Raw genomic sequence first — 27,831 nt, forward strand, 5'->3', positions numbered from 1 at the left:
TGTCTGAAAATACACATTAACATTAATCTACAGTATAGATTAATAGAAAAGACAATGTGTAAACAAACATAAAACATTAATTTACACAACACTGATAATGGTCCTGTCAGACGTCTATGAAACTATGTCATGTGGTGGGGGTCCCTGCTTCATCTCTTTCTCAGCCAAGGGGTCCTTGGCCTGAACAACATTGAAGACACATCAGGCAAGTGTGGCAGGCCTGAGCAGACTGCAGAACACATAACCCGGCCGGTCTCTTCCAAGTGGGACCAGAGACAAGGGTGTCACTACACAACACTAAGTTGGACATTTGACGATGATACACGGAAGACGATAAAGCAGCTGAGGAAGCTGTGTAATGTTTGATTGAATGTTTGTAATGTTTTCAAGGAACATCAGGAAATCAGCTCATTCTGGCCCCAACGACAGCCTTCCTTTAGGCCAATTTTGTCTGCAGCCTTCATGTGACACCCCCCCAGCTGAGCTATCAATCCAGTTCAATTCGTTGTTCAGGGTCACTCCCAGGAACTTGTAACTGTCAACAAACTCAACCACTTCCCCATGTACAACGCTGTTGACCGGTGGTACCCTTTAGCTCCTGCGCCTGTCCACAACCATTTCCTTGTTCTTACTAGCAGTTCACCTCACTCCACCTGTCAAAGTCCCTGACTACCTCACCATGCTCACTCCTGTTGTCACCTTTGATGCAGATGACAACGACAACAACTGTCCTGTTGTTTTTTTGTAGTCGTCAAAAATTGGAGAGGAACCAGAGCAAAGAGACAAGAAGTAGACAGCATAATTACTTCTTACATGATCTCTAGTACAGTAAATACTAGCCTGGTTCCAGACCATAGACCCCACCCACTCTATGAGGGGACTCCTCACCTCCTGTGTCCTCCAGCATGGCAGTGTTATGGTGAAATTGTTGACCTGTCGAAATATGTGATTATCTTTTGGGCTTCACATAACGTCAATGTCTGAACGTAAATCACTGCTCTGTGTTTATTAACACAGTTAAACCTAGTGGTATTTTGCCACGTATCGCAAGACCTCAATGTGCGTTATGTTAGTGGTCCTCAAACGTTTGCGGATATACAAGCTCACAACATTTCGCATCGCAACATGTTGTAATCTTGTAGATCTGCTATTTTCAAATAGCCAAAGTATATAGAGATTAAAGTGGTTAAACTGATATTGATGCTATATTAATATATTTTCCTGGGGACCCTCTGGAACCCCGTCAAGGCCCCTGGAGGTCCCTGGACCCCACTTTGAGAACCGCTGCGTTATGTAGGGCAACAAATGGTCACCTATTTCAGCAGGTCCCCAATTTCACTATGACCCTGCCATGCTGGAGATCTTAGGAGGCGAGATGTCACAAATGTGTATATTATCTTGATGAGCCCACCAGCTGATGGGACTCATTGCTTACTGCTTTTTCCCCTAGTGCCTATCCTTATAACAACCTAGAGAGGTGCATGACACAAATCAGACATAATCAACTGGTGACAACTGTATGAATGTGTGTGTGTGTGTGTGTGTGTGTGTGTGTGTGTGTGTGTGTGTGTGTGTGTGTGTGTGTGTGTGTGTGTGTGTGTGTGTGTGTGTGTGTGTGTGTGGGGGGGGGGGGGGGGTCCTCTATTCTACCTACCTTACACACTCTCTGTCCTCACACAGAGACACAGTGCCAGGACCAGGACCAAACCCAGCGTAGAGGGGTTGAGTGAATGTGGTCTGGAAGGTGTACAGGTGTGTCAGTGTGCCAGAGGACACTCTGTAGAAGGACAAAGTCCCAGCAGGCCAGTCCACGTACACTGCTACTCTGTTGGAGCCAGAGGGACGGACAGGAAGCAAGGTTTGTTTCGCGTTGTGTATGACAGTGTATCTCTCACCATCTCTCTGGAGACCATCTCTACTTTCCAAACTCCAGGACTTTTCATTGAATCCAAGCAGACAGTCATCACCCATTCCCCTCCTGTTTATTCCTCTGTAAGTCACTGCTATATCTACCCTTCCACTCCACTCTACCTCCCAGTAACAGTGTCCAGTCAGACCCTCTGTACACAGAACCTGTGTCCATCTATCAAACCTGTCAGGATGATCAGGATACCACTGAACGTATCCCCACACACCTTTCACCTTTCTGTTGTTCTCAGACAGAGAGAGTTGGTGGTTTACTGTGTTTGCGTCCATTGTAAGATGATGGAAATCTGATGAGAAAACAATACATTATTCACTGAACATCATTCATTGAGTGACACAGACACGCAGGCAGGCAGGCAGGCGCACGCACGCACGCACGCACGCACGCACGCACGCACGCACGCACGCACAGCAACACACACACACACACACACACACACACACACACACACACTAGCTTGCCTATTCTGAGGTGAACAAGAAAATAGCTCACAACGCGTCACAACATGAAACAACATGTTTGAATGCAACACGACAGATTTGGTGTATAGGGAAAAAGTAAGGGGTCAAGGATGGAGCCCTGTGGGTTTAAATGGTTCAGATAAATAGATGTATTCACAATAACGACCTGGCAAGAGTAAAAAAAACATCCTGTATGTGGGAATGAACAGCGGTTGAGATGAAAATGAAATAAAATAAAATAAAGAAAAACAACATGAAACGTAATAATACAAGAAAAAAGTATTTGAAGTCGGACAGACAGACAGACAGACAGACAGACAGACAGACAGACAGACAGACAGACAGACAGACAGATACTCACATTTAGTAAGGAGTTGAGGTTTAATCCAATGTTCTCCTCTATGATTCACACTGTAGGAAGTAGAACAACAATGCATCAATGTTTAAATGTATAAAAATACCTGACACTATTATTATTACTATTATTATTAGTTTGTACTTTTAAAAAGACTGAAGCCTCCATGAGCCAATGAATCTCTGCCCCTAACTACGTAAATGAGTCACATTTGTACGAATGGTCACCGATGTATGGCCATTTGAAGTGTTAAACACTGCTATAACACTGCTGCCGAGCAGCGATGCACTTGCAGCACCCAGGTCCACTGTCATAACAGGTGGGGGCAAAGAAATGATCAGAGTGGGGGACAAATTGCAATTTCATCCACTTCCAGTGGTCAGAACGACTTCCAGTTTTTGTCTTGTACCCAAAAATGGGGGGTAGGCAGAGTTTCGGGTGTCTATGACTACCTCCTGGTAAAACCGGAAGTGAACAGATCCACTTCCGGGTTGCACCATTGAACTCCACACCCCTCAGAGAGTGTGCGGGTGAAGTTTCAAGGCAATCCGACAAACAAAAGTGGAAGGAAAAACCAGAAGTGGTCAATTTTGATTAAATCGGAAATCTGTAGGACCACCCACCAAGTTTGGAGCCTGTAGCATGCTGGGAACTGAAGTTAAGGCTGTTAAAAACCTCGTTGACTAGCAAAATCAAACTCAAAATAATGACAATATTTCTAAAATCTATTCTTTTTCCGTATCACATGACAACCTCCTACTATGGCGCTTCACTGGGCTCACTAGGCAGCTGGACAGACAAAGACCGCACTCAAACGATGCACGAGAGAGTGCTTATTATAAAACAAGAAAATAAAACAAATTGTGTTCAATATAACGCAACGTAAAATGACTTGCATCAGTAATAGCTTTTGGAATAGTAATACATTACACTACTAAAGTAATGATATTACAATAATACGTTACTTTGTAACATGTTAATGCCCAACACTGATCCAAACACACTGAAGATAAACGATGGAAGACAGACAGACAGAATTTTCTACACCCGTCCCCAAGCTTTAGTGATATATATAATCATTTATACGTTCAAGTGGTATTATGTGGCCTATTTATTATTGTAAATAGACTTTTCATTAGACTCCTTTGTATTATGATAATGGTAAAATAATCTGGAAAAGGGTAAAACAGGTATTGCATAATGTAATAGATATTTTAGAATGCCAAACAAATTGCCAAATATATGTATTATTGTGTAGTTGTTGGCCTTCCATTCAATCTCATTGACGATCTAGTGTGCTATCAAAACTCTGTAGTGACCTGAGCTACTAAAACTCATCTGGGGTAGTGTAAGTATAGGATTTTCTTATTTAACAGGTTGCTAGTAGTTGTACTTTAAGTGCTAAAGTATATTAGTGCTTTAAGTTTGTATTAGTTGTATTTGTAGGATTTGTAGTCTTTGTGTTTGAAGCAGGAGGCTTAAAGCAGTTGAGCAGTTCACGTGGCTAGCCCAATCAAGTGCCTTGCTAAGTGTCTGGGATCTGGCCCATCACAGCTCAAGAACTATAAAGGCTGCCTTGGCAGTGTCCTCTTCAGTGTGCTATCAAAACTCTGTAGAGACCTGAGCTACTAAAACTCATCTGGGGTAGTGTAAGTATAGGATTTTCTTATCAACAGGTTGCTATTAGTTGCACTTTAAGTGCTATAGTATATTAGTGCTTAAAGTTTGTATTAGTTGTATTTGTAAGACTTGTAGTCTTTGTGTTTGAAGCAGGAGGCTTAAAGCAGTTGAGCAGTTCACCAGGCTAGCCCAATCAAGTGCCTTGCTAAGTGTCTGGGAGAAGGCCCATCACTCCTGGCAGACAATTAGCAATCAGTTGAAGTGGTGATATACCACCTTCTCTGAAAGCGTCAGCTTTCAAAGCGGCTGGCGAACAAAGGCTAGGCGAACAAAGGCAACAGGCGACTTTGTCAAAAGGCCGACTTTGTTAATGAACGACCTTCGACATTGAGGTGCTTCTTCTCTTCATAAGCAGTATCATTGTATAGTGATCTACAATGTGTTTTCTTCCTATTCCTGTCCTCTCCTCTTCCTGGTGGTCGCACAGACGCTGGGTCATACCCAGACGTCGTGACACCACTAATCTCATCTATCCTACTCTTTCAAGTCACATTGAGCAAGTGGTAACAGGGGGTCTTTGGAATTACCACTCGGCTGTGGTGAAAGGCAAAGCTGATTTTGTCTCAGGTTACGCATCCTTGCTCTCCATCAATTTTCTTGCTCTAACTGAGACTTGGATCAGACCAGAAAACACCTGCGGCTCTGTCAGATGTGTACTCTTTCTCTCACACTCCCAGAGATGCGCTGATAGGCGGTGGTACTGGCCTGTTGATTTCCAGAAAATGGAAATACTCTCTTGTTTCTCTGTCACAATTCTCCCCTTCCTCCTTTGAATTTCATGTGGTCACTGTTTCTCATCCAGTCAAGCTCACCATTGCAGTTGTTTACCGCCCACCAGGCCCACCTGCTTTTTTTTTTAAATGTATTTTTGCTCCCGTTTTAGGATTATTACGGTCATTCCTGTGTCGCGCGGCCCAATTAAACGTTAATGTTTGGGTAGGGATGCTTTTCAGCAGTGGCTTTACATAGGGTTGCTGGGTTAAAACAGTGAAACACTTTTTTGTGTCCAGGCTGCACCCCCCCCCCCCCCCACTGGCCCAGCAGCCCACCAGGCCCAACGGCCCACCCGGTATACCAAATGGCCGGTCCGCCGCTGCTTCGCTCTTCTATCCCCTGATACCGCCACAGATCTTATTTTCTCTACTCTGTCCTCTTCTCTGGACCATCTATGTCTCCTCACCACCAGACCTGCACGCCAAACTCCACCTGCCCCCTAGTTGTCGGACTCAGTGTGAACTGAGAGACGGAGCCTGAGAGCGGCAGAGCGCAAATGGAGAAATGGCAACCTCTCGGAGGACCTTCTTACCTTCCAATCTCTCCTTTCTACGTTTTCCTCCTCTCTATCTGCTGCTAAAGGATAAGGATAAGGATAATTCCTTTTAACAGGTCGTTCATGAAAGTCCTTGCGGTCTTGTTTCCAATGAGAACCTGTGAGCAATTTGGGGTTAAGAGTCTTGCTCAGGGACAAATTTCATTTCATCGACACATATGCTGGCCTGGCCGGGAATCGAACCTGCGGCAACCAGGGCCTCTGGCTCCCTAGGCGGACTCACTAACCACTCAGCTATGGCTGCTTTCTTCTGCACAAAAATTCAGGCTTCTGCTTCCAACCATAAAAAGCTCTTTGAAACTTTCTCCTCTCTCCTGCAACTACCACCCCCTCCTCCCTCCTCATCCCTCCTCCCTGACGATTTTGCCAACTTCTTGGACAAGAAGGTGAACGATATCCGATCCTCCTTCCCTCCCCCCCGGCTGGTGCCCTGCGCACTACCCACACCCGTCTGCCTTCCACCCCTCCCTCTCTACCTTCATCTTCTCCTCTTCCCTCCCCCTCTCTATCCCACGTTTCTCCCCTCTCCCCTAACGAGGTCCTTCTCCTTGTTACTTCTAGTCGCCCCACCACATGCTCCCTGGACCCGGTCCCATCCACTCTGCTGCAGTCCACTGCACCTGATCTTCTTCCCTTCTTGACCCACCTCATCAACACATCTCTGAGGTCTGGTTGCTTTCCCTTTGCTTTCAAGACTGCCAGAGTCACCCCCCTCCTGAAGAAACCGGCACTTGACCCCTCTGAGATTAAGAACTACAGACCGGTTTCCCTTCTATCCTTCCTATCTAAAACTGAACGTGCTGCCAACTGTCCTCGTACCTCCACCAGAACAACCTCTTGGACTCCCACTAGTCTGGGTTCAAAGTGGGTCATTCGACCGAGACTGCCCTCCTGGCAGTGACGGAGTCTCTCCATGCCGCCAGAGCGAACTCTCTCTCCTCTGTCCTGATACTCCTGGACCTGTCCGCAGCGTTCGACACGGTGAACCATCAGATCCTCCTCTCCACCCTTGAGGGGATGGGTGTCTCAGGCTCTGCACTCTCCCTGTTTGCATCCTACCTGACGGGTTGCTCCTACCAGGTGATGCTGAGAGGATCTGTGTCAAAACCACACAGGCTCACTACTGGGGTTCCCCAAGGCTCGGAACTGGGTCCACTTCTTTTCTCTCTCTACACTACATCTCTTGGTGCTGTTATCCACTCCCATGACTTTTCCTACCACTGCTATGCCGATGATACCCAGCTGATCCTGTCATTCCCCCCTCTGACACACAAGTGGAGGCACGCATTGCTGCTTGTCTGGCTGACATCTCGAAGTGGATGTCGCACCACCTGAAGCTCAACCTGGACAAGACAGAGTTGATGTTCCTCCCGGGGAAAGGCTGTCTGCACCGAGACATGGCCATCACCATTGATAATGCTGTGGTGACGTCAACTCGGACTGCGAGGAATCTGGGCGTGACCCTCGACGACCAACTGTCGTTCTCGATTCCTCCTCTACAACATCAGGAGGATTTGCCCCTTCCTCACGGAGAAGGCAGCCCAGGTGCTCATCCAGGCACTTGTTATCTCCCGCCTGGACTACTGCAACTCCCTCCTTGCTGGTGCCCCGGCCATCAGACCTCTGGAGCTTGTTCAGAAAGCTGCGGCTCGTCTGGTGTTCAACCGCCCCAAGTTCTCCCACACAACTATCCTTCTCCGTTCTCTACACTGGCTCCCCATAGCGGCTCGCATCCAGTTTAAAATCCTGGTGCTAGCCAGCCAGGGCAGTGAAAGGAACAGCTCCTTCTTACCTCCGGGTAACGCTAGGTATACTCTTAGTTGCTTGTTTTAGAAGAGAATGCACTTAAGACTTCTGGTGATTAGTAGTTTCGTTCCCTACCTATGTTGAATGCACTTATTGTAAGACGCTTTGGATAAAAGCGTCTGCTAAATGATTGTAATGTAATGTAATGTCTAGTCAGCAAGCGTTCTCACCAATATGACTAATTCTAACTTGCCGGCAGCTGTTAATGGTAAATGGACTGCATTTATATAGCTTTTCTCCAAAGCGCTTTACATTACAATGTACTTCACATTCACCCATTCATAGAATCTCTGGTAGAGTGGACTATGTACTTGGTGCTCAGGAGGCTTGTGCCCCGAGGGGCTGCAGGAAAAGGCCAGGAGGTCTGCTCTTTATGATATGTAATGCTGTTGCTCTGCTGAATCTTCCTAATAAAGGGTCAACACTTCACTGGATATTAATATTTTCCATTACTATTGTGGTGGACAAAATTTATATAACAATTATTATGGTATTGATTGATGTTGTGTACAATTCTGACTTGAGAGAGCATGTGTCACCCTCTAGAGTAGGGATGGGTATTGGCAAGAACCTCATGATACGATACATATCACGATACTTGGGTCACGATACGATTATATCTCGATATATTGTGATACACGATATATTGCGATATATTGCGATATCACGATATATTGCGATACGATACATATTGCAATATATTGTGATACGATACATATTGCGAAATATTGCGATATATACATATATCACAACTACATATTGTGTGTATATATATATATATATATATATATATATATACACACTACATATTGAGTAGCTGCAGATCAGTGATAGGTTATTTGAATGTTTTTTCATAAAGCCTGTACCTGCAAAAAAGAGTATCGATACAGTATCGCAAAATACAAAATTGCGAAATATCGCAAAATCGATAATATTGCCCATCCCTACTCTAGAGTGACGCATGCTCTGTTCTTAAGCATACAACCCTTTCAAACAGGTGAACCACAGCTGATTCACATCATAGAACTTTATTCTGTGTCAGCTCCCTGCAAACAGCTGTTTCACACCAATCTATTTATAAAATATCCTAAAATGTATGTTCCCCTAAAGTGCCGATAGTGTGCTATGAGTAACTATTGTGGGAGTCAGCTATACAATAGTCTCATGCCCATGTAAGGGCTGACCAACTGTCACCTCTATGTACTTCTGAGGCCTGTATACAAGATCTGTGACACACTTGTATGGGGGGCTTGAGCTCTCTACTGTGATGACAGCTACAATAAAGAAATATAGCTGCAAACAGCGATAAACAGGGCCTAGAATGAAAGGCAAAAAGCTAAATGCAATAATAGCACAATAAGACATAGAAACAGAATAGACTGAAATTGAGACAAAGCAAATGATTCCAACAGGGGAAACTACTTTTCAGCTCGACCCAGCTGAGGTGGTCATATATAGCATTTATTTAAAAAAATGTGTAGACTTACTAGAGAGTCTGCAGTCCAAAATATGGACTCTTGACTGCAACGGAGAGATTCTTCAGTCCAGTTTCTCCAGGGTGGTTGAAGTTCAGGTACAGCTGTTTCAGATGGGAGGGGTTGAAGGCCATAGCTGAAGCTAGAAAAGAACAGCCTTCCTCTGTGACCCCACAGCCTGACAACCTGCAGAGAAATACATATTTAAACATTTGAACTGTTGATGTCCAAAACGAGATCCACACAGAGAGAAAACACATTTACCTCAGGATCTGAAGTATGCAATGTGGACTCTTCAGTCCAGCAGAGATAAACTCTACTCCCGAATTCTGCAGGCAGTTGAAACTGAGGTCCAATTCTCTCAGATGGGAAGGATTACAGTTGAGAGCTGAAGCCACAACTTCACATCCTGAATGTGTGATGTTACAGCCAACAAGTCTGCAATTAAAGATCAAATACCTGGATGAACTATGAGGGTTTTTGTGTAGGGACCCGAGGTCTGGAAAGAGCAGGCAGTCAGGAATAATAATCTAAATAATCTTTATTTAATCTTCCAACAGACAGCAAAAAAAGACTGATGATCCAGGAAACTGAGTGATGGAGGACAGACAGACAGACAGACAGACAGACAGACAGACAGACATATTACTTGATCAATTCTATCTTCCAGATCCTGTTCAACTACAACCTGCTCTTAATGCTTTGAGTGTCATCCTCTGACTGCCCTGTAATGGTCTGAATGGAAATATGGATTAAAGTGGCAGAGGCTCTAGATTATTATTTCTATACTTTTTACAGTATATATATATACAGTGCGTATATATATATATATATATATATATATATATATATATATATATATATATATATATATATGTGTATATATATGTGACCCTTTTTGACTGGAGGACAGTCATTTCGCTGGTGCCCATTCTTCAGGAAAGCAGAAAAACTTTTTTTTTGCAAAAAAAAAAAAATATATATATATATATATCCAAAAACCCAGTTAGACTCTTTACATACTAGAGTATGTCTGACAGAAATTTCAGAGCTTAAATTGACATGTAATGTGAAATAAATGCATAAACATGTAGTAAAATATAAGGTTAGAGTTAGCATTTGCTAGCATTGCTAACCAAAATCCTCAATTTCCATCCAAACATCGTGAAATTGCGGTAAAATCCGCTATTTCTACTTGATAATTTTGAAAGGTATCACTAGTCTGTTGGCTTGTGTCTAATGTAAATTTCAAATAAAGATGTATTAACAATCATATTTTGTTAAAACTGTTGTGAAAATGTATCTCTGTTTGTCCTCCTGGGCCACTGGTTCCAGCCGGTTCCAGCAGGGGGCAGTGGCAAATGCTTGGTCTCAGAGAGCATACAGAACAAAGAGACCCTTGGAAACAAAAGAATTGCATCCCCCGCTATGCATGATGGGATTAATAGCCCAGTAGTGCTACTCTGAATGAGAGCCATTGAAATGGTGTTTTCTCTACTTAAGAGTTTTAACTTGATTTAACTTGACTTCAGTTCTGTAAGCTGTAGTTTCAAAACTATTCACTCAATCTTATTAACCAATATATCATTTTTTTTAGCTATGATTCCCTGCTTTCATTTGACATGAAAAATGAAAAAATGCTAGATGACTGTCTCCCAGTCAAATTTGGTCACATATACATATATATATAAAAAAAACATCCAAACACTTTAAAGTAATCAGGGTAATTCCAAGTTTTTTATGTCAACATGGCTTTACATACTGTTGGTCAATATACCTCATTATTATTAGTAGTATTGCTACAGTAAGTGTGGGTTACCATCATATTAACCTTAATCACACTCTTCAAGTATAGTATCACCACCTTATTACATTATAATCACACATTCTGATACATTCTTGTAAATTCATCTGACCTTAAAATCTCCAGTGTACAAAGTGGACTCCTCAGTCCATCACCGAGCAGTACCAGTCCTGAATGTCCCAGGTCATTGTAGCTCACGTCTAGTTCTCTTAGATAGGAATTATTAGAGTTGAGCGCTGAAACCACAACTTCACATCCTGCTTGTGGTATGTTACAGCCAACAAGTCTGTAATTAGAGGTTAAATATAACAATCAGAGTTTATAAAAACAGACATACATGGTTGATTATCCAGAAATGTTCCACATAATGTATGGTAGAGAGAATTTAGGCAGAAGGAGATTTCGTCTCTATAGTGGTTCTCAAAGTGGGGTCTGGGTACCCCCATGGTCCAAAATTATTGAATATAGCACCAAAATCTGTTTGAAGGTAAAGTAAATAATATATTTTTGGGTTGTTTTTAAAAAAAAAAGTTTTACATTTATCATTTAGTGTTTTTTTCAGTAACATGGCTCTCCCTGTGTCTCCAGTTCTTTAATAATACACAGAAAATACATTTTAGGTGGTTTGCCAATTTCAGCCAATCAGGAAAGAGTACCTATATATTAGCTTCAATTGTATCGTTCCAAATAAAATTTTGTCTGCTCATTTATTTGATTCATGGTTCAAGGTTGTACTTTATTGTTACATCTTGTGTACAGGCAGCAGCATAGGTAATAACAACAATAGAATGATGACAGAAAACGTAAAAAGATTTAAAGAAAAGCAAAAGCAAAAAGAGAATGAAAAGAGCATCATCAAATGAAATGTACATGTGCATAAAAATAAAAAACTTGGTTGTATACACCAACAGCTGCCACCTAACTTTGTGTAAACAACTTCACAGTATATTATGTATACAACAGATTAGGTACATTAGGTGCCGTTCAGGCATAATAGTGCAAGTAAAGGACGGATGGTTGGGGGGGGGAGAGGAGGGGGCTTAGCATTTCCTTTTTCCCTGATTTGATTTGGTACTTGACATATCGTTCATGTACCTAATTGTACGAGGAAAGGAGCTATTTTGCAGTCTGTTGCTAGTAGCTTTGAGATGGCACCCTTTTCACATTGGCCTATTATAGCGCCACCAGGCGCTATAATACGATTCATGGTTCAAGGTTGTACAATAAAGTACAACCTTGAACCATGAATCAAATAAATGAGCAGACAAAATTTTGTTTGGAACGATACAATTGAAGCTAATATATAGGTACTCTTTCCTGATTGGCTGAAATTGGCAAACCACCTAAAATGTATTTTCTGTGTATTATTAAAGAACTGGAGACACAGGGAGAGCCATGTTACTGAAAAAAAACACTAAATGATAAATGTAAAACTTTTTTTTTTTAAACAACCCAAAAATATATTATTTACTTTACCTTCAAACAGATTTTGGTGCTATATTCAATAGTTTTGGACCATGGGGGTACCCAGACCCCACTTTGAGAACCACTATAGAGACGAAATCTCCTTCTGCCTAAATTCTCTCTGCCTCCTGGTGGCGCTATAATAGGCCAATGTGAAAAGGGTGCCATGTAGCCGTTTCCCATGCAGCAACATTTCAAACAGTCTGTGGTTTGGATGGTTTCGATCTTTGATGATTCCTCGTGCTTTGCTGACACAGCGTTCGTCATACAGGGCTTGGCTGGGGGGGAGATCACATCTGCTGATGCGTTCAGCTGTCCGCACAACTCTCTGCATTGCCTTGCGGTTGAGCTCGGTGCAGCTGCCATACCAGGCAGTGAAGCAGCCAGTCAGGATGTTCTCTGTGGTGCCTCTGTAGAAAGCTCTTAGGACTTTATGACCCATGCCAGCTTTCTTCAGTTTTCTGAGAAAGTAGAAGCGTTGTTGTGCTTTCTTCACCACTCGCTCCTTTTGTACAGCCCAGGTGCGATCTTCAGTGATGTGCACCCCCAGGAATTTGTGTTATTACGTCCAATTCCACTTGTTTATTCTGTATCCTGTAAGAGTTCTCTTTCCTAGTGTCTCACAACCAACGCATATATAGAGCTTGGACTAGCCCAGTCAGCCATTTCTTCATTTCACTAATTATTTGGCATTCACCAATAACAAAACTCACACTATATAAACCTACCTAGACTGCCTCAATGTAACTGATACCCGAGTAGCATTTAACTAAATTCCTAACAAATATATTTTAAATATATACAGGCCATATTAACTCATGACAATATCTATAATATCTATTATTATTACTAGAGGTTTGGGCTGCTTCGCGGCCCTCACATCTAGGCATTTTAATCATTTTAAAAATTTCAGGGCAAATGGAGTGATCGTGTGTTGAGCAACCCGGACATATTTTGGAGGTCATTTCAATTAAAGTAGTAGGATACTGCGGCCAGAAAGAAGGAAAGCTGCTGTGGCTAAAATGTTAAGATGTATTAGGAAATGTAGTTTTATATTAACACATCCACTGCCAAGGGCTAATCTCAGAATGTACTCACCAGTGCCAAGGTTTTTTTGTTGTTTTTTGTTTTTTTCACGTCGCCATATACCTTGTTAAAATCCAAAAAAGTGAGCTCTGCTTTGTTTACATACATCGCCGAGATCTGCCTGAGTCTACTGCAAAAGACCACGTGTCAAACGGGGCAGCCATGTTTGAGTTCTGACCGTTTATGTTAACATGAGAAATGCGAGGAGAAAAAACTACAAGGCCCTAAAATGGAGTTTTAGTGTGCGCCTTAGAATGGAGGCCGACGGGAAACGAAAAACGGGATCGCAAATAGTTTCGACTTCCGGTGGTGTTACACTGAAAATGGTCTGTGTAGAAAATTGGAAAAAAAAAAAAAAAGTTGGATTTAACGGACCGTACGACTACGTTCTTGGCAGTTAATGTGTTAACCGTACAATGTGTAAGTACATTGAAGGCGGGGAAAGAAGCCTATATTATAGCCAGAGCTCCGATCAACAGTCTGTGGCAAGTTTCGGGGCAAATGGAGTCATCATGTGTGGAGCAAAAGTATGTATCTCTCATCATGTTCCAAACTTGATGATGAGAAATCTAGATGTTTCCTCTGTGATTTTTACTAAATACATGTTGTAGACCTGAGTTTGAATTATGAATTCAATAACTCATAGGAAAGAGACACAGTTTTATCTGAAACATTTCAGAGTAATGGACTGTTTTGCACTGAAACACAGACAGAATAGTGATCATAATTTGTCAGACTGCTGGTGCTAGTGGGCTGAAGAACCAGCAAACCTTCCAGCCTGTGTTTACACCAGTTTTAGAGTGAAATAATTACATAACTGGATGTGATCATTCCAGAGCAGCCATGATTGATCACATACTGTAGTCACTGTACCGTATAATTATTCTAGTCAGTGTGTGCTACCATGATACCAACCTTATTCACACTCTTCAAATAAAGTCTCACCACAGTATTCACATTATAATCACATAATGAACTAGAAAAAGTGCTCCTCGGAGCACAGGTCTCCACCAGGTCAGGTACGTTATTGTGGCCTCCTGGTGGCGCTATAATAGGCCAATGTGAAAAGGGTGCCATTTATTCTTATGCCTTTCATGGCAATCAGACACTGCATTCATGATTTGAGGCATTTTGTTCCAAAAATGTGTTTTGCTAAATTAGAACCGCTGGTGGCGCTATACCAATGTGAAAAGGGTGGCATTTCTTCCTCGGCCTAGTGGGAATGTGCGTGTGAAATGTCACGGAAATCACAAGCTGCATGCATAATTTGAGGCATTTTGTTAAAAACAGACCAATCCTGAAAACTTTGGAAGCCAACCATAGCCAATGAGGATGGAATATGGGAAATCGGACAGATCTGTGTTGATCACATGACTATAAAGATACTGTGTACCGATTTGCATGACGTTTGGATAACATCTCTAGGAGTAATATCAATAAGTGGGTTTTGCACAATTCGGCCTCCTGGTGGCGCTATAACAGGCCCATGTAAAATATTTGGGCAGAAGTTCTGAATTGGCATCCAGGGAGTGTGTGTGCACAGTTTCGTGTGACCGGGCCAACAGTGCCGGAGATTAGCTGTTCACAGACAGATGGACACACGGACGGACGGACGGACGGACGGACGGACGGACGGACAGGGTGCAAAACATACTCTCTCGCCATGCCTTTCAGCCTGGCGGAGACAATAATAGAAACAATCTAATAATAAATGTGCTGACGGTAAATCAATCTGACCTTAGAATCTCCAGTCTACAATATGGACTATTCAGTCCAGGAGAGAGCATCCCGACTGCTGAAGCTGTCATGATGGTGCCACTCAGGTCCAGTTCTATTAGATAGGAAGGTGTAGAGCTGAGAGCTGAAGCCACAACTTCACAGTCTGTCTCGTTGAATGAACTGCCACAAAGTCTGTAATTACAAAATACATGTAAAATCAGATAATATCAAATTAGTTCAGACCACATTTCACTGTCAAGGAAGTTAACTAAGAGATATTCTATCTAGTTATATCCAGACATTAACAGAATGTAAGTAAGAACAGGGAACAGGGAGAAGTGAAACATTTGAACTTAAAAAACATAATGTATTTGTAACTTGGTAATTCCTCATTAAAGTGAGCAAAGTAAAAAACATGTTCTTTATTTGGTGTGTGTGTGTGTGTGTGTGTGTGTGTGTGTGTGTGTGTGTGTGTGTGTGTGTGTGTGTGTGTGTGTGTGTGTGTGTGTGTGCATATGAACGTAGTCCCAGAATGAATATAGAGTTCAATATTAGGTATTGTATGATGGTTGTGAATTTGATAGTGTATCCTTCTTATGGGAGCCATTTCTATTTCAACTAGTAGTCACATGCCTTCCTTAATCTGATGCATCCATGAATCTGAATTATACAGTCATGCCTAATATGTAATATTTTTCATGGTTAGTATTATGTGCTTGTGATATACGTAGTTGATTTTAGGTAACCTCACGTCACCAGCCTTAAAAAAAACATTGTTTTCCGGTGGTGTGTTCCGGTTGGTATCACATTGTTCGCACACCACTAAGCACACCACTTAAGGAAAAAATGCATATTTTTCTTTCTCTCTCTGTGCGCTCACTGCTCGTCTTTCTTCAGTAGAGTATCAACATATGTTTTAATACTTATTAAAAGGATTAACGAAGAAGAAAAAAAGCTTAATTTAGGTTTCTTGTATCACTGTATCACCATCGTACATCACATGGATTTTGATTGCAATCAGTGTGCGTTCATTGTGAACCCACGTAGGCACATCTTAATCCCAATGGTTGCACTACATGAATACTAAGGAAACATCTGTGTTCTGTGTTTAGACCAGCTTTTGGCTGGCTAAATACGATGCACATATTGAGCAGTGCACTCTGATTGCACCAGACCACACCTCGTTTTAATAGGGCCCTGTTTTTACTCAACTGCATTAGAGACTTGCCTTTATTTGCACATACACACAGTACTACCAGTCACTATTTTAGACACAGTTAAAGAAGTGCTATATAACTTTAAGATATTATCATTCATCATTATTTATTATTATTACTATTGTTATTGTTGTTGTTGTTGTTGTTGTTGTTGTTGTTGTTGTTGTTGTTGTTGTTATTATTATTATTATTATTATTTCTAGTTATAGTGTTGGTGTGGAGGTAGATTGACTCTGTTAAGTTTTCTATTCAAATGACTACTAACCGAGCCTTCCTGCAGTTCCTCACAGCTGGGATCAGTCTTAATCGCCCCTCGTCTGATGTGTTGTATTTGTCCAGGTCCAACTCATCCAGAACATCCTCTGACATCTGCAGCATGAAGGCCAGAGCTGAACACTGGGTTTGAGACAGTTTTGCCTTGGATCTGTCCCCTGGCTGCAGGTACTGTTGGATCTCCTGATAAACTGAGGGGTCGTTCATCTCCATCAAACAGTGGAAGACGTTGAGACATCTATCAGGGTTCGGCGCATCTTCCCAATCTTCCCAATCGTAATCGACCTTCAGGTTGTCGATGACTGCCTGTATGTTGTCTGGACTATTCTCTGTCTGACCCAGCAGGCCTCCTAAAAGACTCTGGTTGGACTGGAGTGAGAGGCCATGAAGGAAACGGACAAAGAGGTCCAGGTGGCCGGTTTTACTCTTCAGGGCTTTATGCATGGCTCTCTGCAGGAAATCATCCAAGGAACTGACACGGCATCCCAAGAATGTCTCAAGTACCTTCATGTTCCTGTCTGTGAAACAGTGGAACAGGTAAATGGCAGCCAGAAATTCCTGGATGGTAAAATGAACAAAGCTGTAGGCCGGTCTCTGGAAGAGCACACCCTCTCTTTTGTATATCTCTGTGAATACTCCTGAGTACAGTGCAGCTTCGTTCACATCAAGACCACACTCATCCAGGTCTTCTTGGTAGAAAATTATGCTACCTTTCTCCAGATGTTCAAACGCCAGCCTGCCCAGCTTCAGAAGAACTTCGTTGTCAGTGTCTGTGGGCTGCTGTTGTTTTATTCTCTGCTGTTTATTTCGCTCTCTCTTGTTTGGCTTTTTTTTCTTTTTCACCTCATGTGTCTCATCATACTTCTGCTTCTTCCTCTTTGTCTGGACGGATAGGAAGTGGCAGTACATCTCAGTCAGGGCCTTGGGCAGCTGTACTGTCTCATCTGTCCTCAACATGTCCTGCAGAACAGCAGCAGTGATCCTACAGAAGAGTGGCATGTGACACATTATGTTGAGGCTCCTTGTTGTCTTCATGTGTGAGATGATTCTGCTGGCCAGCTTCTCATCACTGAATATCTTCTTGAAGTACTCCTCCTTCTGGGGGTCTGTGAACCCTCGTACTTCTGTCACCATGTCAACATATGCAGGCGGGATCTGATTGGCTGCTGCAGGTCGGGTAGTTATCCAGAGGAGAGCTGAGGGGAGCATATTCCCTTTGATGAGATTTGTCAACAGCACATCCACTGATGATGTCACTGTGACATCAGAAACAATGTCATCGTTTTGGAATTGCAACGGGTGTCTCCTTTCATCCAGACCATCAAAGACGAAGCCAACTTTCCAGACAGTGAGCTGCTCTGCTGTGACCTTCTTTAATGATTGGTGGAAAACATGGATCAGTTTGAGAAGACTGTATTGTTCATCTCTGACCAAGTTCAGCTCCCGGAATGAAAAGGGAATCAGGAGAATTACATCTTCATTTTCCAAGCCATTTGCCCAGTCCAGAGTGAATTTACGCACAGAAAATGTTTTTCCAATGCCAGCCATGCCCTTGGTCAGAACTCTTCTGATGGGTGTCTTTCTGTCAGGGAGGGGTTTAAAGATGTCACAGCAGTTGATTGTTGTGTCATGGAGGATCTTCTTTGAAAGTCTCTCAAGCTGCCACACCTCATGTTGCTTATTAACCCCTTCACTCTCTCCCACTGTGATGTAGAGCTCTGTGTAGACGCTGGTGAGGGATGGCACTTCAGTGACGTATTCCACACTATCAAGGCTATTCAAACTGATCTTATAATCCTTTAAATCCTCCTGCAGACTGACACCTGAAGAGAATAAATACATTTTACTTTCAAGTTAATTTATAACTTTACATTCAATGTAAGATATTTGTGTAAACCATGTTTAAAAGAGGTATTTTTTTTAAACTGAATGTCATTAACTTTTTCACTGCCAGATTAAATACATAAATGAAACGCCCACTGCCAGCTATTTTTGATTTTCCTTATCTTTTCAACTAGTCATAGAATATTTGTATCCAGTTTGATCTATCCCCTGACGGTTGCTAAACACAGACGGTTTCACTGTGCTTCCGTCATCACAACCCCCTGGTCGATTGTTACTATGGAGTAAGATCAGTTTCATAATTGATAAATAAATCCTGGTTTGTATCCATACAGGGTGATTTTTGAATAAACAAGTTCTGGTTTGCAAGTGTTTTTCGGATCAGCACTATAAATGCTATGCTTCACGTTTGCGTTTTGAATCCACAGTTTCAAATGCTATGCTTTACGTTCGTGTTTCAAATCCACAGTTTCAAATACTATGCTTCACATTGTTGTTTCAAATCCACAGTTTCAAATGCTATGCTTCACGTTTGTGTTTCAAATCCACAGTTTCAAATAATCTGCTCCACATTATGTGATTCAAATCCACAATTCCACATGCTCCGCATCACAAATATAATTCTCTATTTATCTCCAAATCACTCAGACTATAAATGCACACTTAATTAACTTTACAAATACAAAATCTAATTACAAATGAAAAAAGTAATCTTTAAATTATGTTTTTCCCCACACATGTCATATAGATCCACCATTCATGCAAATCGTTTGATGTGCATTTACACACTGCTTCTCTGTGGAGAAACTCCTCATGAAACATTGCATTCGAGCAGGGGCGTCACTACCAAACAAAAAATGAATTAAAGCTGCAAGCAGCGATGAACGGGCCCTTTGCGTTCTGTCCACGATACAAGCCTGTATGGCAATCAGCTGAAAAGTTAGGCTACATAGCTTAAGCGATTACAGCTTGTCCCTATTGGCCGTCTAAGTGCACCTAGCAAGTTTCAGAAGTTTAGCATGCGGGGAACTGGAATTATGGCTGTTTAAAGCCCAGCCAATAGGAACACAGAGGGGGTGGGGCTTAAACAATTACAGCCTGTCCCTTTTGGCCGTCTAAGTGTACCTAGGATGTTTTGAAGGTGTTCGATTCTGGGAACCGGAGTTATGGCTGTTAGAAGCCCTAGATACATACTCTACTTTATCATTAATTAAAAGAATGAATAAGATCATATTTTACTAAACGCATATCATGGCAGCGTTATGTAACTCCAATGAAGGACAAGGACTCTGAACCGAATCAAGTGACGCGACTCACAAGTCTGTGTGACAAACCGTTCAAAAGTTATGGCAAAAAATAGGAACTATCAAACGGCCATAGGAACATGTCGCCCAGGTCCTTCAGCTTACCCATCTTCTCGTCCCTGTCGTGGATCTCCCGCGGCAGCCTCATGCAAGCCTCCCTGGCTGCGTTCTGTCCCGGCTCTTTCTCCAGGATCGTCTTGTAGTCTCGCAGAGCCTCGTCCAGCTTGTCCGTCTTCTCGTAGAGCTGGGCCCTCTTCAGGATAGCCCGCACGTAGTCCGGGTTCAGCTCTACGGCTCTGGAGCAGTCGGCGATGGCCTGGTCCTTCAGATCCAGGTGGAGGCGTGCGGCTGCCCGGTTGGAGAACAGAACCGCCCTGTCACTGCTGAAGCACACCGGGCATATGCCCAATGCCTCCGTGTAGGAGCGCTCGGCCTCCCGGGCCTCCGCGGCTTTGAACCGACCGTTGCCTTTCTCTTTCAGGGCCAAGCTCTCCAGTCGGCGACTCTCTCTCTCCTCTTTGGTCAGGTTCTTCTCCGCTTCCCTCAGGTAGTCGTCGTCAAACTCCGGAGGAGCCTCGTTCTTTTCTACCATCGGCACAGCGTCAGAATCCATCCTCCCTCCAACCTCTCCTGTGTTCCAAAAGTAGAAGTACTCATTAGGCAGAATGTCCCATTTCAAGTTTTCAAAATGTATAAAAATCTTTTGAAAATAGCAGATATACAGGCTCACAACGATGGGTCGTGAACTTGTAGATCGGCTATTTTCAAATAGCCGAAATATATAAAGAGTTTAAGTGGATAATGTATGTTTAGTAATACAAATCTGAATCTAAAAAGTAATATCACAAAAGAAAAACGTACTGAAAGAGTGTCATAATTGGGAAATTTTGTAGGTATTTGACACTGAGAACCGGAGTTATGGCTGTTTAAAGCCCAGTCAATAGGAAATCAAACCTTGGGTTATGTAGATGATATGCTGAAAGTTTCATGCTTCTTTCTTAAAATGCACAATTAGTTTGCTTAACTGCTCCACTAATATAACGTGGTCTCTCTGAAAACAGTCAGAAAACAGGGATGTATCACAGATTCATTTGGCATTTGCTCTGGGTTCGCCTCTCGCCCTCGCATCAAACAGAACAGCAAAATGAGGACATATTGACTTCAACATCATTTGTCTTTTATGTGTAAATCTGTGTATATAAAATATACATTCCCCTTCAAATCTCTTAGATACACCAACATTGTTCATGTGAAGTAGTTTTTTATGCTAATTTATCGAAATGATAAAAATTGCCATAGTCATTTTTGCGCGCTGGGTGTCCAGGGGGGCAGGGGTAAGCCTGAATTCTGGCCGGGTTCAGGGCATCTCACAGCGGGGACAGAGGCTCTTGCTGACCGGGGAGAAAAGCACGTTTCTAAACAAGCTATTCATTTCAGCCAATAAATATATAGTAGTTCAACATTAATTATGATAGACAGGGCAAACGCTATAACGATTTGAACGCTGCATGGGTCTCCGTCTCTCCAAGGGGGCTCATCAGAGCTCTTCCGAGCTGTTTGGGGGAAAATGGGGGGGGGGGGGGGGTGGGGGGGGGATATAATGGCCCCAGGCGCGGCATGACATAACAATATTAGCTAATCTGATTAGCCCCTTTTTTTGGATGTCATAAGAGCTTTAGGAGGTACAATTAAAGGTTTTTCAAAATTTTGGCAACATGGGATATATGGAATACAAATAATCTGGGGCCCTTCTCTATATTTTATGGGGATCAGATGAGTTATTTGTATTAGATATCCTCCTGAAAATCTACAATTTGTTGAGAAAAACACACAATGGAAATAACATTGGATCATTTGTTTTTGTCCAAATCCAGATGTTTCCGTTTTTGGACATGGATACAGGAAGGCAATTTGGACACATTCTGTCTATGTCTTCTGCTATTTAAACATTTTAGTAATTAACATGAAATGTTAATTAGTGTAAATGGTGCCCAGTCTTACTTTGTTCACTTGTGGTTTGACGGGAGGTCTTCAGTCCTGGTGTGGTTCTGAATCTCACTCTGTGGAGATCAAGACAACATAATATAGATACGTTAACATTAATATATTAATTTATGCAATACTTAACATTTCACGGCCTAATGAATAGTGCCTATCTACAAGCTCACAGTGTGTTGCAATGCCATGTGTTGTGAGCTTGTAGAGCTCTGCTCTGCTCATTCACTGCCAATGACGGCTGTTTTTAGTAAGCCCACACCGCCGATGGCATCTTTTGACGTCTCTGGGTTTTTTTGTTTTTTTATCGTTTTTCTCAAAGGAACCAGGAGATAACGCTAATCAAAAAGTTGCTGCTCCATTCACCTCAATGTTAAAACATAAACAGAGAAAAAAAAAACTCAAATCCTGTGAAAAACACTGTATTTTTGAGTGAAAGATGCCATTTTCAAACATCAAACAACACATGTCAGCGAGGTCACAATGACATCGTTGAAATGTGTGAAACCACACCTGAATCACCTCAGTGATTAGCAACCATCAGGGGATCAATCATACTGGAAGTAAATATTCTGTGACTACTTGAATAGGTAAAATAATAGCAAAATCATGGCACAGGGACCACAAGCTTGAATTAAGTCTGGCAGTGAATGAGTTAACACTCGCCGTACCTCGCGGACAGTCTTCTCGCATGGGCTAATTTTCCACCAGAGCAGAAATGAGCAGATGAAAAAAAAAAAAAAAACGTCTTGAATATTCTAAACCCACTATAGCAATCTGGTAATAACAGGCTACATCACTTAAATGTCAGAGCTTAACTCGGCATGTAAATATTATATGAATGAGTTCATGTGAAGTGGAATCGAAAATAACAGTGTGGTCCTCCTAGCGTTAGCCAAATTTGGCTAATAGTTAGCTTAATGTCATTACTAACACACTGTTTTTAGCCAAACGCGGTAATGTCCGCTCTCCATTAGTTATCGACACAAGTCGCATTATTACTCCCGTAATTGTCATGTATTGTACATCCCTAAAATGTATTAAGCATGCTATGGTGCTGTAATGACTTAATGTTTTTGCAACATAATACAGCATCTTTTTCAATGGTCTTGGAAAGGTGATTGCTTCCTCATTTTCTTTTTCGTTGGTGTAAACAATGACAGGGGTGCCAGATTCTCGAGATAGAAATAAGCAACCAGGTCAATGAAAACAAGCCCAAAGATTTAAGTGACTATTAGGCTACATGAGCACTTTAAACCTATATACATCGGCTATTTGAAAATATACGATTTGGAAATAGCCGATCTACAAGCTCACAACAAAATAATAATAACAAATTTAAAAAAAACGAGGTCGCTTATAATTAGTATACATGACAACACTAGTTGGTGAGTTGTGCGTGTGTGTGTGTGTGTGTGTGTGTGTGTGTGTGTGTGTGTGTGTGTGTGTGTGTGTGTGTCTGTGTGTGTGTGTGTGTGTGTGTGTGTGTGTGTGTGTGTGTGTGTGTGTGTGTGTGTGTGTGTGTGTGTGTGTGTGTGTTGAGGAATGCAAAACAAGCGGCGAAACAAGTGTTTTTTGCAAACAAATGTGACAGGGTGGAAAACGGGACATTATTATTATTTTTTGTTATTTATTTGATGCACTGTTTTCATCGTGATGATGCACTGTGTATTTATGAATGTACAATGTTTTCCCCCCGGTCCCCGAGCCACTTGGTATGTTCCAAACTGACAATGACAGCAAACATCTGTAAGATTGACTGACGCAAGGGCGCGGTCACCAGCAGCCAACCACGACGGAGAAGGGCGTGGCAACGCCAGAGCAATGAGTAGGCCCGTCAGTTCAAAAAGGCAGAGGAGAGAGAAGGACGCAGAACGGGAGCGTGTGAAAGGACCGGTGCGACGCAGAAAGGCAGAGTGTAGCCGAGGAAAAGGGCATGAGAGACGGGAGAGCGCGTGCTGCCAGCCATTGAAAGCCACGAGTAAACATTGGCAGACGGCTCCATTGTTATATCGACCCGTGAGAGACCGAGTGTGCAGAGGGGAAGGAGAGGACGAGAGCAGCAGAGACCAGACCATATAAGGAGCGGAGCAGAGCCTGGAGTGGCGAGGACGTCAGCGAGGCTAAAGTGTTGCACGCGCAACTCCGTCAGTAGGCCGCAATCCGCGGCCTTCGGAGTAAGTTTCCATCCATGCAACACTCGTTTGTGATAGCCACTACTGCTAGTAGCCACGGTATATTGTCTGGACACAGATGAACTGGCCCATTGCTTCTATATTTCAGACGGTGATAAGCAACAGACGAACATTGAAGAGTCCTGGCTTGGCTTCCCTCTACTTGAAACCCCCAGTATTTGCACACGATTGTCTTAGTATTTATAGCATTTTATTGTATTTAATAGCACCTGCACTTTACTTTGCAATAAGTATTTGATGCACATTTTGCTATTATTTGCACATTCTGCAGTTGGCCGAAAGAAACCCCCGTTGTTGCACTTGAATGGCCTAAAGTCCACATAGTATTGAATGCGCTTTATATGGCACCGCACTTTACTTTTGTACAAGTAATTTGCCTATTTTGCTATTTAAGTTGCGCTCTTGCTATTATTGTTGTTTTGCCCAGTGTTTGCATTTTAGTTTAGTTTCGAGTACATTTTAGTTAGTTTAGCGGCGCCATAGGAGGTTAGGGTTTATATTTTAGGACTGTATTATTTTGTATGTGTTTTAAAGGCACAGAGGCCTCTTGTATCAGGGACAATTATAATAAATGTATGTTTACCCCTTTTTATCCGCTGTGTGGTCTCAGTTCCTCCTTGGTTTTATTGGTGTTGTGTTCTCTTTAACGTATAAATACTTACCCAGTTATCTCAAACCTGTAAAAAGCCTGTTAAAACAAAGGGAGTTAACCCAGGAGTTCTTAGGCTCCTTTAATCCAAACCTAAGTGGCGTAGTCTGCAAGGTTAATTACTTTATTACATTGGTATACGCAACAATTACGCACCCCGCACTTTATTGTGCAATTGATATTTTATTGTTGTTAAAACCATTTGTGAATAAGTTGAAGGGTGTCATTTATTCCACCAGTAAATTGACACAGTTAAATGTGACTCAGTCGGCAGTAGCTCACACAAACACATTTACCAGCCTGATCGCCAGAGAATTAGTATACATTGCACGGATTTGTGCACGTCATTCCGTGCATAGTCGCCTAGAAACCCCCAAATTCCGTGCATATGTACAGGGAGTCCCACGGTGGGCGTAACCAGTCGCAACCCGGAAAAAACAGGAAGTAGAGCAGTCCCCACAACAAAATTTACGATTCTGTGCCTATCGGTACGTAACTCAAACGGCGCTGAGTAGGCTCAAGGGAATGTCGCAATGTTCAGGACGGCAACTCGCTCGCTTTAGCTCGCTCGGTGGTCCTTCACGCGGCGACAATTCCCTTGAGACTGCGCGCCTCCAAAATGGTTTAGTCACAATGGGGGAGATGCGCGGAATTTGTGGTTTTCCAGTAGTCTATGCACGGATTTTGAGAAACGTTGAAAAACGTTCAATGAGAACGTTTCCTCTGGCGATCGGGTTGCATTTACACTAGCGTGTGTGTCACCTACATAGTCAGTCTATATACCATTTTAAAGGTACGTGCCTTGTGATTAAAATGATGCAAACCATTCCAAGATAGCATCAAAACTGTTTTTAGGAAAATAGCAGATCTACAAGCTCACAAGGCTGCGACGCGCTGTGAGCTTGTATTTTTGATCATTTTGAATACTTTATTTAGAAAAGACATTAATGAAACCAAATGGACCCATTTGGGTATTTTTTCCATGTAAGCCAGTAGTGAAAAGGGCAAACTTGCACTTGGGATATTTTTTGCACAAAGTTTTTTATAAATTTGATCACAGAAGAGACTCTGAGGCAAGTTTTCTCAGTTCACTGAATCTCTACAAGGCATCATTCTATAAGCCATATCTGGTGGGTCAAACTGCACAAGCAATATGTCAATTTGTAGCTATGATTCCCTGCTTTCATATGACATGAAAAAACAAAAATGAAAAAAGCCTAGATGACTTATCCTTTATCGTGGTGGGTCACATACATATATACATCTCTCTCTCTCTCTCTCTCTCTCTCTCTCTCTCTCTCTCTCTCTCTCTATATATATATATATATATATATATATATATATATATATATATATCCTAAATTAAAATTGGCTTAAGGGAGGACCATTTCTGGAAATATCATTTACTTTTAGTATGTAGCCCAGTACTAAAATTTGACTGAGAAACTTTCACTTGTTGTTGAGTAATATTGTGCTTCTTATGTTCCTTCTTTACAGGATATAGGAGCTAGAACAGAATAGACTATGGACCTGAGACGCAGCCCCAGACTCGACGCAAAGCCAATGAGTTTAGTGAGCAGTTGGCTAGAGGGTGACAGGATAGATCCAGTTGGACACAAATTATATGTACTTCATCCCAGCTGCGTAGAGCATGTCTATGTCTGCAGTGAGTTGAGGACATGTTCGTTATGTATGTGTCAAAACCAATAAATGTTCACTGTATCTAAAAATGCATGCTGATTGGCTGTTGAGACACAAATGTTGACAGCGAAGACGAGGAAGAGGACATTCCATGCATTTGAATCACCCACTTTGCCTCATTCGCACCTCCCGTTTTAAACTGCATACATTCATGGACTTGGTGCCACAGCCATGGTGGGCAGTGCCAGAGAGTAACAAAACTCTTATTTCCCCCCGTTTCGACACTATCATTACATTATTCAACCAAGTACATGTCTGGTGAGCTTCGTTCGAATGTCGTTCCAGTACCAAAGTCAGGCAACCTCACCAAGACAGACAACTACCGGGCCATCAGTCTGAGCTCAAAAGTCGTCAAGACAACTGGATGATCCTCAACCGTCTTAGACCCATCTTAGACCCTCTTCTGAGAAAATCACAGAATGGCTTTAGCCCGGAGCGAACAACAGGCGGGCAGATAGTGGCTCTAAGGAGGATACTGGAAGGAGTCAGGGAGAGGAACCTGTCAGCAGTGATCACCTTCATCGACTTCCAAAACGATGAAGAGTTCCGGAGGAGATGGTGCAGATGATAGAGGCAAGCTATAGCCAGACTTGAGCCGAGGTTCAGACTCACAACAGTGACACCAAAGATGTTGAAATCCTTGCGTGTGTCCTAGACAGAGGGTGACACTTTGGCCCCCTTACTGTTTATCATAGCGGTGGACCATGCCCTGAGACTTGCAGTAAGTGACAGGGAGGGGAAACTGAGGTTCACGCTGGTACTGAGGAAGTAGGCAAGTACATCCCATCACAATAACCAACCTGGACTATGCAGATGACATTGCCCTAGTCTCGGATACAGCAGAGAAAGGAAGAGAACTACTACTGTCAGTAGAAACTGAGAAGATCGGCCTCAAGCCCAATGCCAAGAAAACAAAAGTAATGGCAGTTAACACGGAGGACAAAACCATTGCCACTGCAGAGGGGACTGCGAGGTAATCAGGGACCTCAGGGTTTCGACTGCTTTAATGGAATAGGATCTGAATGTCAGTCAGAGCAGGCAGCTGGCCTGCAAGACGTCCTTATGTCAAAATCATATATAATAATGTGTTCATTTGTCTCTGTATGTTGTGTACTTCAAGAGTTACGGTATTTTCGATTATCTCCAGGTTGGGGAAGGTGTAAGAAAGGGTTAAAATGAACCCCATGGGACATTAGTTGATCTGGGCAACAAGAAGAAATCTTAACTAAACACCATTAGGGTCCTAGAAAACATGCGTCAAAAAAAATGTCACCTTAAGTATTTAGTACAAAGAGAAATATAGATTTGATTTGAACATTTTCTATTAGTTTGTTGCAGTTTCTGTCTTGAAATAGAGTCAAGATCTGCTTGAATCTTAATAATGACCACTTTAATGAATTCCTTGGGTCAATATAATATTGAATTAAAGCAAGCAGCGATGACCTGGCCCTCGCACCTCTGTCCACGTTAGGGGCAGATATCGACCAATTAGAACATGGAGCAGAGCTAAGTAATTCAAATGAAGGACACGGATTTTCAACCGAGTCC

The 27,831-nt window shown here is 42.4% G+C and overlaps 2 protein-coding genes across 2 annotated transcripts; both read right to left on the reverse strand.

Moving 5' to 3' along the window:
* Positions 1-201: 201 nt before the first annotated feature.
* Positions 202-18,439, reverse strand: LOC311049451 (protein NLRC3-like; the record flags this gene model as incomplete). Its single annotated transcript, XM_084063022.1, has 6 exons — positions 202-256; positions 1,655-2,213; positions 2,750-2,799; positions 9,047-9,220; positions 9,299-9,472; positions 16,590-18,439. The coding sequence occupies 6 exons, from the start codon at positions 18,437-18,439 to the stop codon at positions 202-204; spliced, it is 2,862 nt and encodes a 953-aa protein (XP_083919148.1).
* A 1,344-nt stretch (positions 18,440-19,783) lies between these two features.
* Positions 19,784-20,510, reverse strand: LOC311049452 (tetratricopeptide repeat protein 1-like; the record flags this gene model as incomplete). Its single annotated transcript, XM_084063023.1, has 1 exon — positions 19,784-20,510. Exon 1 carries the CDS (start codon positions 20,354-20,356, stop codon positions 19,784-19,786), a length of 573 nt encoding a protein of 190 aa, XP_083919149.1. The 5' UTR covers positions 20,357-20,510.
* Positions 20,511-27,831: the final 7,321 nt, after the last annotated feature.

The sequence above is a fragment of the Gymnoscopelus microlampas genome (assembly GCF_963454915.1).
Source record: "Gymnoscopelus microlampas genome assembly, chromosome: 7".
In the NCBI taxonomy this organism is placed as follows: Eukaryota; Metazoa; Chordata; class Actinopteri; order Myctophiformes; family Myctophidae; genus Gymnoscopelus; species Gymnoscopelus microlampas.